At 36.3% G+C, this 17,991-nt stretch overlaps 1 protein-coding gene across 3 annotated transcripts; it reads right to left on the reverse strand.

Annotated features, from left to right (window-relative positions):
• Positions 1–3,196: 3,196 nt before the first annotated feature.
• LOC112519007 (peptidyl-prolyl cis-trans isomerase CYP95) lies at positions 3,197–15,280 on the reverse strand. 3 transcript variants are annotated; one of them, XM_025126876.1, is made up of 14 exons: positions 15,203–15,280; positions 13,545–13,669; positions 13,293–13,347; positions 12,892–12,980; positions 12,572–12,596; positions 11,961–11,999; positions 10,780–10,897; positions 10,509–10,654; positions 10,008–10,383; positions 9,415–9,524; positions 7,000–7,192; positions 6,101–6,862; positions 4,250–4,300; positions 3,198–4,045 (listed from the first exon to the last, which is right to left on the reverse strand). In XM_025126876.1, exons 2-14 carry the CDS (start codon positions 13,617–13,619, stop codon positions 3,685–3,687), a joined length of 2,400 nt encoding a protein of 799 aa, XP_024982644.1. In that variant the 5' UTR covers positions 13,620–13,669; positions 15,203–15,280; the 3' UTR covers positions 3,198–3,684. The 3 variants fall into 3 exon arrangements, with proteins under 3 accessions (XP_024982646.1, XP_024982644.1, XP_024982645.1); XM_025126877.1 differs by having other exon boundaries at positions 3,200–4,045; positions 7,000–7,135; XM_025126878.1 differs by lacking the exons at positions 13,545–13,669; positions 15,203–15,280 and adding an exon at positions 11,647–11,729 and having other exon boundaries at positions 3,197–4,045.
• Between the last annotated feature and the right edge of the window lie 2,711 nt (positions 15,281–17,991).

The following is a 17,991-nucleotide window of genomic DNA, read 5'->3' on the forward strand; positions in this document are numbered from 1 at the left end:
GGAGGTGACGTGTAACAGGACCATCAGGTCTTGAAACTGCCTTCAACAAAGCTTTGATTGTATTCGCTACCCAAATACTGCTTTATTTTTATCTAGCATTGCCAGGCTGCATATTAGAGAAGCCGCTAATTTCCTAGACTCGAGGGACCCATGATAGAGGATCACATCATTGAGGTTTTGAATGGTTTCTATGTCTGCAAAGGTCAATTTGAGATTAGGGTTTAATGAGAGATTGAAGAGAATGGGGAGTGAGGGTCTCTCGAGAGTAGAAGTGGAGGACTTAAGTAGGGAGAGAATAGTGGGAATGGCTTCATTATTCTGCACAACTAAGTTCCTTTGTGGAGGACTTGCTTTTGTGATGAAAACTAGTTTTAAAGTGCCTTCTCTTTAGCTCTGTCATCAGAATCAGATTGAATTTGGAAGATGCACTCAGAAATGGTGTTCCATAGCTTACCAGCTGCCATCACAAATGCAGAGACAGCCTAGACAACAAAAATGAAAATCATCTGATTCCTACAATGTTAGTGAAAATGAAGGTTAATATAAGGTAGAAACATACTTATTAGCCAATCCAATGCCTTTGCTTTGTAAATATCACCATGTATTGGTAGGCCTTGGAGCATTATTTAAAGCATAGCACAGTGAATAGAACATGATGATCAATATCACTTGTTGCCTGTCAATCCAAAACCAATTACAAAAAATCATCATTTGTCAGTAAAGAGTAGGCCTATGACATATCAATCTTAACTTCTTCATCAATACAAAAGATGCATTATTTATTAAACTATAATAACCTCCAAACATCATGGAAGTTATTCACCAAAAACAAAAACAAAAATAGTAAACCATGAACTCAACAAGTTCCCTATATTTTGTAGATCATCATCAAGTGGAAGGTGGAAGTTACCATGGAAAGCATGTCAAAATGGCATGTCTACATGCATAAATCAGAAGTCAAATATCAAGGTTTAATGGATCTGATTATACCGAGAAAATAGCATAAGTAACGAACAGACAAACTGGTTGATGTTATAGTCTCATGAACAAAGGATGGTGACAAACATGCGACTCTTGTTAGGGATCAAATGCTGTAATGTGTAATCGACTCTCTTCTCTGTCACTTGAGTTAAACAGGCTTAATAGCTGGTAAAACATGAACATCATCATCCCCATCACTGTATGAAAGTCCTCCAGAGACAACCACTTCAAGCTGTGAACAAGATATAACAAAATAAAGAAGCTGCTATCAAGTAATCGTTTTTCCGGTAATTTCAACTTATAAAGATATCATATAGATGGCAATTATTTTCCTATGCCAAGATGCAATGGATGTAAGCAAAAAAAAAAACAGAGTAATAATGGAATGTTTCAATCACCTTGAAATACTGGGAACAGACAAGGCATCAGTGAGGTTTGTCTTTGTCCAAACAGAACCACCCAACATCATATTCATCTTTTGAAAATTTGAAGAAATGCAGGTTGCATCAGACAAGTTATAAAACAAACCAAATGCTCATCTTCCTAAATTTAATTTTATAATGCTACTTTTATTATCATGTGACCCAATGGATAGGCAAGAAAACTCGAAGTTAGAGAAAAGGGATTGGCAATTCCAGCCTGAACCATGGCAACCGAAACCACATAGCACCGACTTCACACATTCATAACCAATTTGACAGGAAGGGTTACCCTTCTGCCCCATTCCCCTAACTTACTCCCTGAAAATTCTCCTATTGCGATGCCCGCTGTATATTGACATGAACTATAAGAATATATATGTACATACGTATCTTTTTTTTTTTTGTAAGGGTGTCCGGGCCAAAGCCCGACTAATCCCCGGCAATTTTGGAGGCTAAACATGGCCCCTCTTAAATGTCGCCAACACTCCCCTCCCAGGGCTCGAACTCGGGTTCATGACTATGCCATGCCCAAGCCTTACCACTAGGTCAGGTACATACGTATCTTTGGTGGCCAAAGACCTAATCACAAGTACACTACTGCCATTTTTCATCAAACAATTCTGTTAAATGCTTATACCATGGTAATTAATGAAAATATCTTATGATCTCAGTATCTCACCCTTCTCTAATTCTCTTCTCTTATCACAGCTCACCATTAATAAGCTTTACTGAGAATCACAACATTATACACTCACATTTACAGATTATATCAAATAAAAAGATCTGAACTAGATTAAAAATCGATCAAATGATTCATAAATTCAATGAAGAAGTCATGTTACCGAAAGCTTTACGTGGTTATCATCGTGAAGGAGGTAGCTATGTGTTCGTTTCAGGGGTGGAGAGTGATTCTCTGCCATGGAGATGCTAGGGTTTGGTGTATGTTCCGTATTCTTCACGTCGCCTGTCGCCATGGCCGGTGACCTTCAACTTCTAGAAATACAAGATTCCCCCCTACAGTTTCGTGATATTTTCATGTTTTCCCCTAAATTCAAGGAGTTCGAAAAAGGCAAAACGAACTTGTACGTGATTAACAAGTTATCGAATTGAATATTTTTCTACCACAATGTAACAAACTGGAATATTTGTTTCAATTGATAACCAACACAATAAAATTGTAAGGCTTTGAAAACAGTAGTTCAAAACAGAAAATATTATAATTATCAAGATGACTGTATTTAAAAGTTTATTTAAAAAAAAAAACAATAAAATTTATACACAAAAAAGTTCGAATATACATTAAAAACATTAAAGATACTTGCCAAATCTTGAAATCAAAGACATCTTGACAAGAATTATAAGACATATGTTGCATGTAATGTTACCAGTATAAGAATGATCTTTTACAATATTAAAGTAGAGGAAGGTTCGTTTAAGAACCTTAAATATTTTAGAAATCAAAAACAATCTATTTTACAAGCATTTATTATAAATATTGTTAATTATAAATATATGTCATAGACATTCATCATTAATATTTTATCATGAATACTTACAAAAAAAATGGTTTTTAAAATATTTAAAGTTCCTAAATGAACCTCCCTCTATTTCAATCATAATATATAAGTTAAATTTTTTAATAGCTTAACAAGACTCACATCTTACTCGTTCAGCCTATATAATAATGTTTAGGGTGCATTAATAACATCGAAGATAGCTTATTCAGTAAGCTTACAAAGAGGACCTTTATGCAGAAAGACATGTTTTTTGAACCTGTCCTTCCGATTAAGAAGGGCACTCCTTATTCCCATCTCTGAAAAAACCCTCCTAAACAAAACCTTCACAATCTTTACAAACATATTAATCCATACATACAGTTTTATCACATAAGATATAATGGAAAACAATCCAAACAACCCCATACTTATGCAACTCTCCTCGCTTTTTGACGTTTGAACCAGGGTCTACCCAGGTACCACCAGGCCGATGACCCTTTAAAGGATGTATAACTGTATATGCACAATGCTGAAAAAGATGCCAGACATACAAGTCCATAACCATAACAATAATAATGTTTAGGTTGCACTGGTGATAAAAATTGATAACAGAAGCTTTAAAAACACAAGTCTAACCTCTGAAAAACACATCCAACTAGTCTAGCAGGCACCTCCATAGACGAGAGAGAAATACAGTGCATAAAATAGTCAAATTATTCAAAACACACCCCCTACATAACCGAGTCTATAAATCACTTCCACTTCAGATGCCTCAAATCATTTCCTCACTTCTGACCAGAGTCAGGAGAGCCATCTCCATAAGACACCAGTCCTTTCTTACCAGGTGGGCTTCCAGAAGATGACCTAGATCTTGATCTCGATCCTGATACTGATTTTGACTTCGATTTTGACTTTGACTTGCTGGTCCTTCTGGGAGATGGAGAGGGAGAAGATCTTGCTTCATATGGGCTCCTGCTTCGAGAAGGTGGGGTTCTGCTACGAGCCGCCCTTCTTCTCTCCACTGGTGGCGAAGGGCGGTATCGAGATGTTTCCACAGGAGAACGGCTACGACTGTAGCGGCGACGATAGCGCACAGGGCTTCGTGATACACTTGGACTTCGGGTCCTGCTTCTTCTTGCTCTGTATCTGCATTATAGAGCAGCATCAATGATCAGATGACATTAACTGAATCAACAGATAATCTTTTCGAACTAATGGCAGGGCATAAATACGGACAAAAATGCGAAAAAAGAAAGAAAAGAGAAGCTCTTTCTTTCATTGAATACACCTTTGAATTTGTGACAACTTATTTTCATTTGAAAAGGAGGTTTCAAGACATTCCAAACACACCTTGGTGGACTTCTGTCTCTCAGAGGGCTGCGGCGCCTATAGCTAGAATACCTACAAACAAAAATTGACCATTGGAATAAACAAATTTCATACAAATGTCACATAGAATACGCATACAAAAAATGCCCCCACAGATGGTGGCTGCCGGATGATTTCTAATGCATACAAGACCACATAGGTCAAAATCAATGGATCGCATTTTGACAGGGTCTCGCCATATATATATATATCTATATATATCTAGGGAAGGGTTCAAACGAGAACCCCTGTGATTTACGAGAACGCAAGAACAACCCAATAACCTCATATTGTGATAAAAAATAAAATTAAAAGATTTTTAAAATTTAAATTTAAATACAAAAAGATTCAAAAAAATTTAAAATTAAAAGGGTAATAATGGAAATGATATCATCAAATCTTTTAAACACGATCATTATCTTTTAAACACTCATTATTATCATTATCTAGTAAAACGGTTACGAAATAGGTTAGGATTATACTAGGTGTGATAATCATGTGATAGGGGTGTGATAATCACCATTATACATCACTTGGGTTATCGTTTTGGTTAATAAGTTAAAATTTTGGTGTAATCATGTGATATGAGTGTGATAGGGGTGTGATAATCACCATTATACATCACTTGGGTTAACGTTTTGGTTGATAAGTTAAAATTTTGGTGTCATCATGTGATTTGGGTGTGATAATCATGTGATAAGAGTGTGATAATCACTGTTATACATCACTTGGGTTATCGTTTTGGTTGACAAGTTAAAATTTTAGTGTAATCATATAATATGGGTGTGATAATCATATGATATGAGTGTGATACTTATGTGATAGAGGTGTGATATGAAGAAAAGATGTTAACGAGAAGAAGATAACTACCAAGAGTAAAACGTGGAACGTGAAAAGATAATTATGGTTAATTAAAATAAAATAAAAATTATAAAAATTACTTAATTACATTATTGTCCTTATTAAATTATTTATATATAATAAAAGTTAATTTATTAATTAAAAAAGTTTGAGGTTATTGGGTTGTTCTCGCATTCTCGTAAATCACAGGGGTTCTCGTTTGAACCTCCACCTATATATATATATATATATATATATATATATAAATTATATAAAAATGATACTTACCAAAAGGGTCATTGGTCTAGCGGTACCCTAGGGGTGTAAACGAGTCAAGCTTATAACGAGCTACTCGAGTTTGAGCTCATTTATCTCAAGCTCGAGCTTAATAGTTCTCGCACTCAAGTTGATCTCGAACACAAATAGAACTTGTTTAACTTAATGAGTCGAGCTTCATTGAACCAATGTTCGACTCGGCTCGTTCAAAAGCTCGATTAAATTTTTGGAGTCTAGTTGAGCCGAGCCATTCAAGCATAGCCAACATACTCGTATGTTCATAAATAATACAACAAAAATATAAAAATTATCAACCTCGAGCCAATAAACGAGTTAATCGATGCCGTGTACGAGCCCATACACGAGCATCGAACTCGATAACTCGAAACATATTCATGCTCTAGCCCTACATTGAAAAGGTTATTCAAGCTCGAGCATGGTATAATTTTTTCCAGCCAAGCTCGAATGACCTACGACTCGACTCGACTCGGCTCGGCTCAATACACCCCTAGGTAGAGCCCAGGCTCCCAGGAGGTCAAGGGTTCTATCCTCACCAAAGGTAAGGAGGGTGTGAGTAATATTATACACTTCCAAAATTTTGGTACTTCATGTATCCCATATTTGGACTAGTTCATTCTAAATTTTTTTGTTCCTGTTGTCCATTAGTGAAGATTCTTTCAACAAATAAATTTAACAATTAAATGTGCTGTTGGTTACCTGTCACGGTCACTCCTGCCATACCGATAAGATCTGACTGGAGAACGATCCGGAGAATGGTATCGACGTGCATAAGAGTATCGGTTACTGAAACCCCTCCCTCTTCTGATACGCTTGGGTGACCCATCAGGAGAAGCACTTCTAGATAAGCTCCTTCCACGATCACCTAAAGGTGACCTAGCCCTGCGTCCACCTACGGGACTCCTAGAATAACTGCGACGGCTGCTCCTCGCGGGTGCTCGGATTGGACTCCTGCTAGGGCTTCTCCTTAAAGGGGCTCTACCCGAGCTTCTACTCAAGCTTCGTTTAGAGGATCTCACAGGGCTTCTGCTGTAGCTTCTTCGAGAAGACCTAACGGGGCTTCTGCTCACTGACTTCCGTGAGGACTTCCTTGATGACGTTCGCAGTGGACTTTTACTCAGACTCCTCCTTGGTGGTGATGGTGTAGGGCTTCTGCTAACACTTTTACGGATTCGTGATCTAACTGGGCTTGGACTTATGCTTCTTGACTTTTTACCCCTCACAGGACTTCTGCTAATGCTTCTAACTGGACTCTTGCTGCTGCTTTCACTTCTAACCGGGCTCCGGCTCCGGCTCAGGCTCCTGTTCTTTAGCGGGGAGGCATGTCGAGGGCTCCCACTGGCACTAGGGCTCCTGCTCAAGTTACGCCTGGGGCTCACACTCGGGCTCTTGCTTATACTCTTCCTAGGGCTGATACTCATGCTCTTGCTCAAGGCCCTTCGAGGACTTTTGCTTCTACTTCTGTTTAACAATTCAGTAGAGATGATATATGAAATAAGGTAATGAGCAAAACAGTAGGAATCCCCGGAGTACCAAAGGTAATCATGACATCATTATGAACATGAAGTCTTTGGAAGTTTGAGGAAATGAGATTAAACCTGGAATTTCCTGGATGATCATCTACTACATCAGGTCTCTCTGCACCTTTCACTGTGTCTACACCATTGCTTGGCCGATCACCATTTTCCTTGGGATACTCTCCCTCCTCCCTTTCATGTTCATCATATGCGTCTCCTGTTTTATGACGAACAGAACCATCTTCAACTTCAGCTGAAGGAGACTGATTTCCATCTAGATATGTTTCGGAAGTAAAGAGAGAGATTCTTAATAACTAAAAATCTAGTGTTGCTAATAGCAAGGTGGTTACGTCATGTCCAACTCTGGCACAAGGCTAAAATATAGATGACCCACATAGTGTGTGCCATAGATAATGAGCCTTTACAAAAAGGAATAAACTATAAACACATCAAATAGATATAATCTGAAATTATATCGCTATATCATTAATTAACATGCCAGACAATAATGAAGAATATACTTGCAAGTTGCAAACACCAGATTGGAAGGCCTAATGTAAATTGCAAATCCTTAATAATTTACACTCTCCCAACAAAGGCCTTCTCTTAAAAAACACAAGTTGTGCCACATGATGCTACCTTGTAAGCCTCACATCATAGTATACATCATGTCAAATGTTGGGCACAGGTAAACCATGAGCCTGCCTTCAACACCATGACAAATACATGCTAGATGAATTCTAGCATGTCAGAAAATCAAGTCATGAAAACAAAACAGAAAACCTTATCTGGAGTGAAAAACATAATCCCAGTATATCATGTAGTTAACTCATGCTAATACACACGAGCAAATGGCAAGCAGTCGATGCAGATTAGAGTCAAGTTGAAACCCAAAAGTTTTCAATTATGCTGTGCTAAAACAGTGCACACAATAATAAGGAGGACAAAGAGATGTAAGCATGTCTTTACAGAAAAGATGCCTTCCATTATGTTAGATCTTAGAGAGAGTGAAGGTGGTGCTAGTAATAGGGATAAAGCAGGGCAGATGATAACAAAACAATGTATATGAGACATGTGATTGGAAGCTCCAGACTCCAGTGAGTTTAAAAGGTAAGTTCTATAAAATAAGGCAGAGACCTGTTACAGTTCAAAAGGTGGGTTGTCGACCACAAAAAACCAAGTACACTTGTCTCCTGAAACTAGGGGGTTAATCTCCTTATGCTTTCTGCTAGGAAACTCCTTTCAAACTCCTGTGGGTTTTAAATTTTGGACTAGCCCACCTAGTTCCAAATAAATGCTCGTTATTACCACCATCCAAAACAATTCAAAGAACAGAAAAGTTCCTTGCTTCAAAAAAAGAAACTAAAATACAATCCTCCAGCACAAAATTTAACCACGATGAAGGACGAACAACTTCAATGAAAATTAGAGTGTGAAAGATGCATATGACACAATCGATTTAAAGGTAGCAACTATTTGAAACCAGTTCTACAAGATGATGAACATAACCCAGTCTTGGTTAGACTCCCAATAATGCCTGACTCATATTCAAAGAGTCTAACAAGACACAGCAAAAACCAAGATATTCATTTCCGACACATTGTGAAGAGTTTCTAAGTTAAGACATAAAGGAGCACATAAGCTGAGATTTCATAACTCAACAAGTTCAATGATACACATGCAGATCAAACATCTTGTTCAAAGTGGACTAAACTCCCAACAATAACGTTATTTTAAAGAAAGCCGAGCCTTACAAAGTTAAATAAGGAGATATCTACAATAACACTATACCATCAACAGACAAACTACAAATCAAGAAATCACAAGTAACAGACAATCCCATCAATGATCAATCAAATATAATTGACCTGGTCCGGGACTACTATCATCTACAACCATTGACTTTTAAGAACAAGTCTTCAAACGAGAATTGGAGGATTCTTAATCATAAACAAAATCCAATTGACATCTGAGTATTGTCAATAAAAGCCCAAACCTAACTGCAAATTCTGCTTATAGACTTGCTATTTGTTGAACATACACATGAGAGTCAACTATTAAATTCATTTCAGTACATCTTTGTCTATATGCCATGCTTCTACTTTCTTAATAACCAGCATCAACTCCAGAGTAAGGGCAAACAGTTTTCCTTCTGACTACTGTGATGCCAGCAGATACTTATTAGTCTTACTAACCAATTTACCACCCAACTTGTGTACTTCAGAAAGTTGCATCAGTCTGAGCCCTAAATTAACATGAGCTACAAGTCAAACTTCTTGCTTAATTCAGGATGAAAGTGTACTTAACACTACCATGTTCAGAACCAAAGTAATGCAAACAAACATTCAGGCATCAAAGTTAAGACCAAGATTGAAAGTCAACAATTTCTAGAGAATGTCAAGTACTATACAACGAAGAGAGAGAGATTCCTAAAACATAAAGCATAGAAGGGAACTGGAATTTTATGCCAGCGCAATAAAATATTAGTCATCCTACCAGTGATCTTAGCCAAGTTATTATGCTTCCGATTTGGCTTTCTGACATCACCATTATCCTCAGAGCCATGTTCACCTTCACTCATACTCTTGCTGACACTATCAGACATCCTGCAATTGAAACAGGGCATAAAATCATGATGCCATTATGCAATAAATAAAAAAATTCTCACAAAAAGAACCACAAAGTAACTGAAAAGCATAAAAGGAAAGCACAAAGCAAAAAGGAGTTGGAAGTTCATCAACACAAACTATGAACACGAACATATGGTGTACACAGCAGGATAGTTGTAACAATCCTTTTCCACAATGTCCAAAAATTAATGCCACCCACGATTCCCTTTACGGTGAAGTTCCAATCTATGGTTACCTCTTTGGCCATTTATCATTACAAATCATTGTTTAGGGATATTTAGATATGGACTAATAGCGAAGCTTTCATAGAACTCCATGGCCTATCAAATACTGCCTTCAATTTATGTGTAATGAGACAATTAATTGATGATTGTGTACAGGAACCATCAACTAATGTAAAATATCTTTTGCCCATATTTAACTTGAAAACATTAGATCATATACGGTATATATTTCAACCTTTTCGATCGGCGTTTGGACTTCTTATCACGCTTCCTGCGCTTCTTATCACGTCTTTTGTCCCTCTTTTTGCCACGTTTGTGTCGATCCCTTCTGGATGATCTCTTCTTTCTCTTACGCCTATCATCACTTGACGAGCTAAGATCAGAAGACGATGATGATGACGATGATATATCGGAGTCAAAATCACTATCAGATTCAGATGATTCTGATTCCATGTCTGAGGAACTATCTGACTCTGTTGAAGAATATCTTTTTCTCTTCTTCCTTCGCTCTTTCGAAGATTTCTTGTGCTTTCCCTTCCGCCTTACTTCATGGCTGTGAACCTCCGAAGAAACATCTTTGCCCGTTTTTAATTTGCTCGCTGGCTTCTTATCTATATGAGGATTAAAGACAAACCAAGATTTTCAAGAAAAATAGACGATCAAGCCATAGAAGACTAATATATGAAGATCAAAAGTTCAAGTTCCAACTTCATGGAAGACACTTCAACCACCATACCAGAACTCTGATTCTCACTCTCACTAATTTCACCACAGTATATGATCTTCACAGTCACAGTCGGTCTTCCATCTTCATCACCCACATTTTCGATCTTCTTCAGCACATCAAGTCCTTGTACAAGCTTCCCAAAGACAATATACTTCCTGTTCAAGAAATGCCATTTCTAACACTAAATTTCATTGCCCAAAAAGAACAGTTCATAGCTGATGTTGGTAAAATTGTACCTTAAAAAATGAACATAAAATTGCTACGTTAAAGATGAACAAACCTATCAAGATGACGATTAGCACCAAAAGTCAAGTTGAATAAAGAGCCACGCGAATCACGATCCGCGATTGCCATTGTCAGAAGGCCAGTTGCATCATGTTTCAGTTTGGAGGATTCATCTGAAATGTCATAACTGGTCATTATCACGACTGAAATAACGAAGATATCCAATACCTTAATTTGAGGAAACATATTACGATAGGGAAATTTGTCTAGGATATCATGACAGATTCACTGCAAAATGTCAGTAGTTAATGCATTATACATAATATACATTCAAAACCTGGTCAAACAAGACCTGGATTATACATCAGATCAAGCATTTTAAAAATGTGTTCTTATGCAACAAAAATCAAGTAGCTTTGAACCATCCATAGACCGAAAAACCAATGAAGGTTGCATGGGTTCTCAAGTTTCCTTCCTTATGAGATGGGACCTTCTTGCTGAGCAGCAGCGGGGTTCTTTGAAGAAAGGAGTCACATTTTCAAGAAAAAGTTTCTTCCCAACACATTTGAACAATAGGAAAATTGGTTCATAGTGGTCAATCCAGGAGCAACTAAAATCAATGGGCCTCCCAACAGCAACGGTGCAAAGGGAACTCAGTCAAGTAACTTTAATTGAGAAAGGAAGTGAATAACGATCGATGCTACCCAAGATTCTTCCCGTTCTTCTACTATTCAAGTAGAACATGCAAGCTTGTAAAAAAGCACAAATTAGAATACTCACAGCATATTCATTGCTCAAAGCATATAACAGAAACAATTATCTGTGCATATCAATCCAAACCATATACTTTGTACTTTAACCACATACCATAGATTTCAAACCAATCTAGAAACAAAGGCACACAAAATATTCATACACCCACCATTTCAAGACAATTACAATTGTCCAATTTCATTGTGGGTTGAGCTCCCATGCAGCGAGAATAAGACCAATGTCAGCCCCCACCTTCACAGGCAATGCAAAAAGGAAAAAAAACCCATTTTCTCTCAAAATACAAACGGTATAGTGTAAATATAATTAAATATATAATTTTAGGAAGAGGGAGTTAGAGCTTATTTCCATATCTTTGACACACTTTGGAACAATTTTATTGAAATTCATCGACTACCTAGGACAAATCAAGACCATCAAGGTTCAAACAGATGCCACAATCAAGTGAACACAGTGACTTCTCACCTGGAAATTTCCCACCATAAATGCTTTCTCCATAACTTCCTGTAAAAGTAAATAAAGAACGTAGTCTCAGACGAATAACATGAACATTCAGCAACCATAAAGTTCAATGGCATGCATTTCAATGATTAGGTAAGAACTGCACATCTAGTAGACCATAGTGGAAAAGAAGTCCCTATAAATCTCATTTTTAACATAATGAAAAAAATAAGAGACGCAATGTAATGCCTAAACTGGCCTAAACGCAAAGCTGCTTGCTCAAATAAATGTTCATACATGCAAAGAGGGTATTATCCTAATAGCAGCAAGCAATTAATAGCCAACTGTTCTAGCAATAATAAAATCCTGAAGTTGGCTGTTTCTAGCAACATCCCCCGTGCTACAACGTTATAAAAAGCCAATACCACTATGCAATTTATTTTGCAATTCATACAACTTTACTTAAAAGAATTGACAATACTCGACGTCATGCTTATGCTAAAACCCTTTACAATTTAACCAGATTAAAGGTAATAAAATATGCATTGTATACCCAATGGGCATGCAGGCACAGCTATATTGGTAACACTCTTAAGATAAATCAAAAATAGAAGTTGGTGGTAAAATGTACATACCGTCACGTTTAAAGAAGTCCCCACCCTGCAAAACAAATACCAGCCATTAATTTACTAGTACATGTGTTTAGAATTCATTGCGGAAGACGGCATTGTATGATAAGCTTCAGAATATATGTGAGGATATACAACCAAATAAGCACAACCTTAAAACTACATCACAAGAAAAGCAGTTGGGACCATCAACCCTGTATCCTACAGCGTAAACAAGGATAGCTGACTAAAAGACAGACTTCCACGAAGACATACAGAACTAGAAGAAACTAAGTAGAAAAGGAACAAACAGTATAACATATAAAAGTAATTGATAGAGAACATACCTGAGCCATGGATCCTTTGATTATGCGATGGAAGAAGGATCCTTTGTAGTGTAGGGGTCTTCCAGTTTTCTGACTATTCCCTTTTTCTCCTGAAATTTAATTACGCATCAATCTCCACGTCCACCAACAGATAATACCAAGATCAAAGCCTACTAAATCTAACAATAAGAAAGGCTGCATAAACCAAACTTTCAACCTTTATACTATATATGGATCAGCTAAGTAGAAACCAATGTACTTGGGTAAACATAAATACACATTTAAGATTGTTCATGAATTCTTCCAAGGGCAACGTGGTAGCCAATGTTTAGTAGTATCTGAGTAATTCTCTAAAGCTAATACAACAGGAAGGCTATAGAGAAGTTTCACGACACAAGTACCAATTATCGTTTACATATTACCAGTACAAAGTGCTCGGAAATTCTCTGCAGTCTTGGGAACAGTATCTGAGAAGAGCTGCAAAACCACATAAACATAATGAGGTCTTGACCTTTATAATCAGTGATACTAACCATCTACAGCAGAYGTCTCCCTTCGTGGCAAGAAAAAGACATAAAGCAATCATAAATAGAAGATAGATGAATCAGAAGTAGAAATACATGCTGCAAACAGACAAATGAAAGAAATTTAAAAGATCATGGCTCAAAACACACCTCAAAAACCATTCTTTCAACAGGATCCCCATCTACAGACACATCCAAGTATACAAGCGGGTTCTTCTTGCTCATCTTCTTTGTATTAGAAGACCAGTCAATCCAGCATTCCTCAAAGAACTGATCTGTGGAATACATATTCAGGAAAAGAACATGTTTAATTAACAAATAACTATAGCATCATATGGAAAAATAATCTAGTTCCATGCTATGCGAATACTATTTACACAATAAACTATATGACCACATAGTAGGCATCACATGCGAAAATGCCAAGTTCAAAACTTGAAGTTCCCTATTAATACAATATTCCCTGATCCAAAAAGAATTGTACATCTGATTCTGCAAATGCATTTTAGTATTTATAACTCAGATTAGACATCAAAAAGTGTGGTTTTTATCTCCGCGCTATCTCTATATGAACATGTAGTTATCAGTTTTACTCCAAACAAAAGATTTGTTGTTAATTTTAAGATTAAATGAAATCCATCACCAATATCCAATATATTACTCGTTATTTGGATGAAATACAGTATATGGAGAGCTAAAGAAGTTATAATTAACAATCTTCCATAATCTCCTTGACTCCGTAAAACCTAGTCCACCTTCACACTACAGTTCAACTTCAAATGTTTCATAATGTAATCACCATTCTAAACCTCATGACCAGCCCAAATAGACAATCATTTACATTACATTAATCTTTTGTTAAACCTAGACTTTCTTAAGTCACAAAGCAAACACTGTCCATTTCTAAGCAAGCTGCAGTGAGAATAAACTACCAGAAAAATGTACCAAAGTACCAACACAGCAGTCTGATTGGTCCTAGTGCAACATAACGTAACCAAAACACTGTCTTTTATTCTAGAGCAACCAACCTTATGATGCTTGTTATATCACTAAGGAGCTGTAAATAAGATACGAAAATGAAACTCAATAGATTTAAATAAGGAATCATGACAATAAACTAACAGATTAACCTAATGTCCAGCTTCACACTAATTGACCCACTTTCTCCTTGTCGTTGAGCCATTGAGATAACAAAGACACCTAAACATAATTTCTGAAAGAGCAGGTGGGACTGATGGCTTACATAAAAAAAATCAGGCAAAATAATCGCACAAACAAAACTAGCAACTGATTTACAAGATACATCATGACATAAATACGCTATCCACGCTGAAAGAGTGAAGCATGTGTATCTACTTACAATAATTCTCATGGAGAATAAACTACACATTCTACACCTAATCATAGATCCGAGAATAATGGGAGTCTTATCGCATTCACATCAAGCCCGAGTTGCAACCGACATGTAAACATCAAAGGAACCAATAATATTCGCTAAGTAACACATGTAGGTGCTAATTCCAATAAATAAAACAGATATAAATACATACCCTAAACCCTTGAATGAAATTTCGCACACTGAATAATCAAACACGTGAAACATCCACTTTACAACGAAAACAGATCACACTCCATCGACTATATCAAATCAATTTCAGAAATTATAAGGATAGGATGAATCCATGTTTTTTATTCTAAAGAAACCCTAAAAAGAAAGATTGAATCAACGTGAACAACTGAGATTTCATTATCTTCCATGAATTACTGCGATAAAGAAAACCCTAGGATTCACACGCATCTACGAATACCTGATGACGACGAGAAATCGGAGTCTGCAAACTTGTTGAGTGTGCTGCTCCTCTCCACACAGGAAACCACAAAACGATGAGTGTGAGTGATGAGAGTGAAAACCTAAAACTTAAAAGGCAGCGGAACCTAGCTCCTTCTCTTTGTTGTGAAATTACCTGGCTACCCCTGGGTTGAATTGGTAAAGTGAGACACCAAACTGGCCCAATGTTCTATTTCATAATTTATCCAACATCAACCACAATGTTCATCCAGAAGTATTTAGCCTTACAAAATGGTCCTTGCTAAATCACACGAGATTCCACATGTCCCATACTACTCGGGTTAGAGCTCATTTGCTCAATTGACACATCTGAGATAACAATTTAGAGAAAAAGTTGATTATCGATAACATTAATCTAACACCAATATAAAGGTATTTTTTGGCTCACTTCGGTTGATGCTAACAGGGCTTGCTACTCGTATGATAGTTAACTTAACTAAACTAAATAAAAATAATAAATGGATGTGATTGTAAAAATATAGGTATATTAGTAGTTATATGTTTGTTTAAATATGTATTTAAAAAAGTGTAGAAGTATGGTAACGTTTTTATTATTTTCTTGCGGTTTTTAATGTTGTTATGAAAAGTGGGGGAAAGTAATTGAAAAAAACATATGGAAAATGAAAAACACTTGGCAAAACAATACGAGACACGTGAATCAATAAATACATGCACGCATGTATCTATCTATATGTGTTTGGGTTAAGATCAAATAAGTTAAGTCGTTGCTGAAGCATCGTGTTTGTTGAGGTAAAACTGGATGTAAAACACATCCAGTTACACGTTCAATATCATATTCAAAAAGCCTCCGATTTTTCAACGAGATGAGTTTGGTTTTTGTTTTTTATGTGTTATTTGACTACTATTTTTTTTGTATGTAAACTTGTCATTTCCGTTATTTACAACTTTATCGTTATTCTTATTTACCATTTTATCACTATTGAAATATGTAAATAGATTTGATGGTTTTGTTTTTTCCACACCTACAATTGCTTTTATTCTCCCAATTTCACAATGACATCAGAAAAATATATGAATGTAGTGATTGTCGAGTAACCTTAGTTTCCTACATAAAATTTAAACTAATCAAGTATTTCGAAAAAATTGTCCCTTAGTTATTATTACCTTTGCTACCGTCGTGAAAAAATCAGACTGATTAAGAGATTAATCCAATCGATTACGATGAATCAGGCATTTTTTATGAAATCTAGTTATGAAGTAACCAGTGGAGGAGATCAAAATTCAAAAGTTTATGAATTTTGAACAATATTTGCATACATGGGCATATATTTCAAAATTCAAAAGTATTAATCATAAGTCCATAACCTCAAAAGTGTCGTAGTTAACAACATTGGATAGAAGTCCCACATTATACATGTTAAAGACAAAGTGTTCATCTTTTGTAACTACAGCACCATAACTCTCCGATCACAAAAATCGACATTATTGATTTGGTTTGCCTATAACGAGCATAATCTATTTTTTTTCCTTACTTCGTTTTTTATTTATAACGTCATCAACATACATGACACACCTCACGACTTAGTCTAACGGCTAGGAGATGAGCGTCCTTGTAAAATGAGTATGAGATTTAGGATTATACTATCGTGCAACATATAAATATTGGGTTTGAAACTTTATAGTTTACGGGTGCGTTTAGTATCCAGACATGCAACACAAGACAGTGTGGTGTTAGGCTGGTTTGTGTAAGTCAATACCATAGTTAAGAGTCAGTTTGTTATGAATAATCCGGAAGAATTTGATGGAATTAAAATAACGAATTCTTTTGATCAGATTCCTTAATGATGTTTGGTTCGTGGATTGAATTAATTGGATTTCATCGAATTCCACAGTTGAAGGATCTAATAATTCTTTTGTATAAGTGAAATAACATAATTTCATTCATAGGCAAATGTAACATATTTTATAGCTTGATTTTAAAAATGCAAAAATAAGTTTTGCACTCTTGTTGTCAACATCGTTGTCACTGTCACCAGAGCCAATTAATATTATCATTCCATCACCACCTCAACCAACCGTCCTCACAAAACCGCCACTCACCCATCCATCTCACATTCTACTAACCTAGTCGTCACATCCACCAACCACTTACCCACTCACCCACCACCATCACGCTACTTTTGCCGTCACTCACTCGCCACTACCGTCATCTTCACAATCACCCCCTTCCACCACCAATTAATATCATCACTATATTGTATTTAAAATTCAAGCAAAAAAAAATGTAATATAGGGGTTTTGGTCATCTATTATTATTTCGCCCAACCAAACATGCATATTCCAAATTCTTTTAATAGATCAATTCTAATTCATGTCAATCAAACACGTGGTCAAAGTCCATTCTAATTCATTCAAAGTCAAATTCTTGTAATGCATTATAATTCCACTAAACTTCAATGTGAACCAAACGCCCCATGAGTTTTATGGAGATTCTTCATTTGTTAAATTGATAATAACGTCAAAAGAAAATGTACAAAAATGTTATTCTTTTACAAACACTCCATTAAAGATGCTCAAATAAACCATATTGTTAATACCTCCATGCATCTTCCCTAGTACATATTTCTTGATATAGACATAACATGGAGCCAAAATTACCAGCTGTAGATTACTTTGGAGAGAGAGAGAAAGTGAGGGAAGACGAGTTCATGCTAGAACAATAACAAAATAAGAAAATAAGAAAACGATCGAATCACATGTAATTTTGTATGTAAATTGACCGTTTCA

This window comes from Cynara cardunculus (assembly GCF_001531365.2).
Source record: "Cynara cardunculus var. scolymus isolate 2C chromosome LG 10, CcrdV1, whole genome shotgun sequence".
In the NCBI taxonomy this organism is placed as follows: Eukaryota; Viridiplantae; Streptophyta; class Magnoliopsida; order Asterales; family Asteraceae; genus Cynara; species Cynara cardunculus.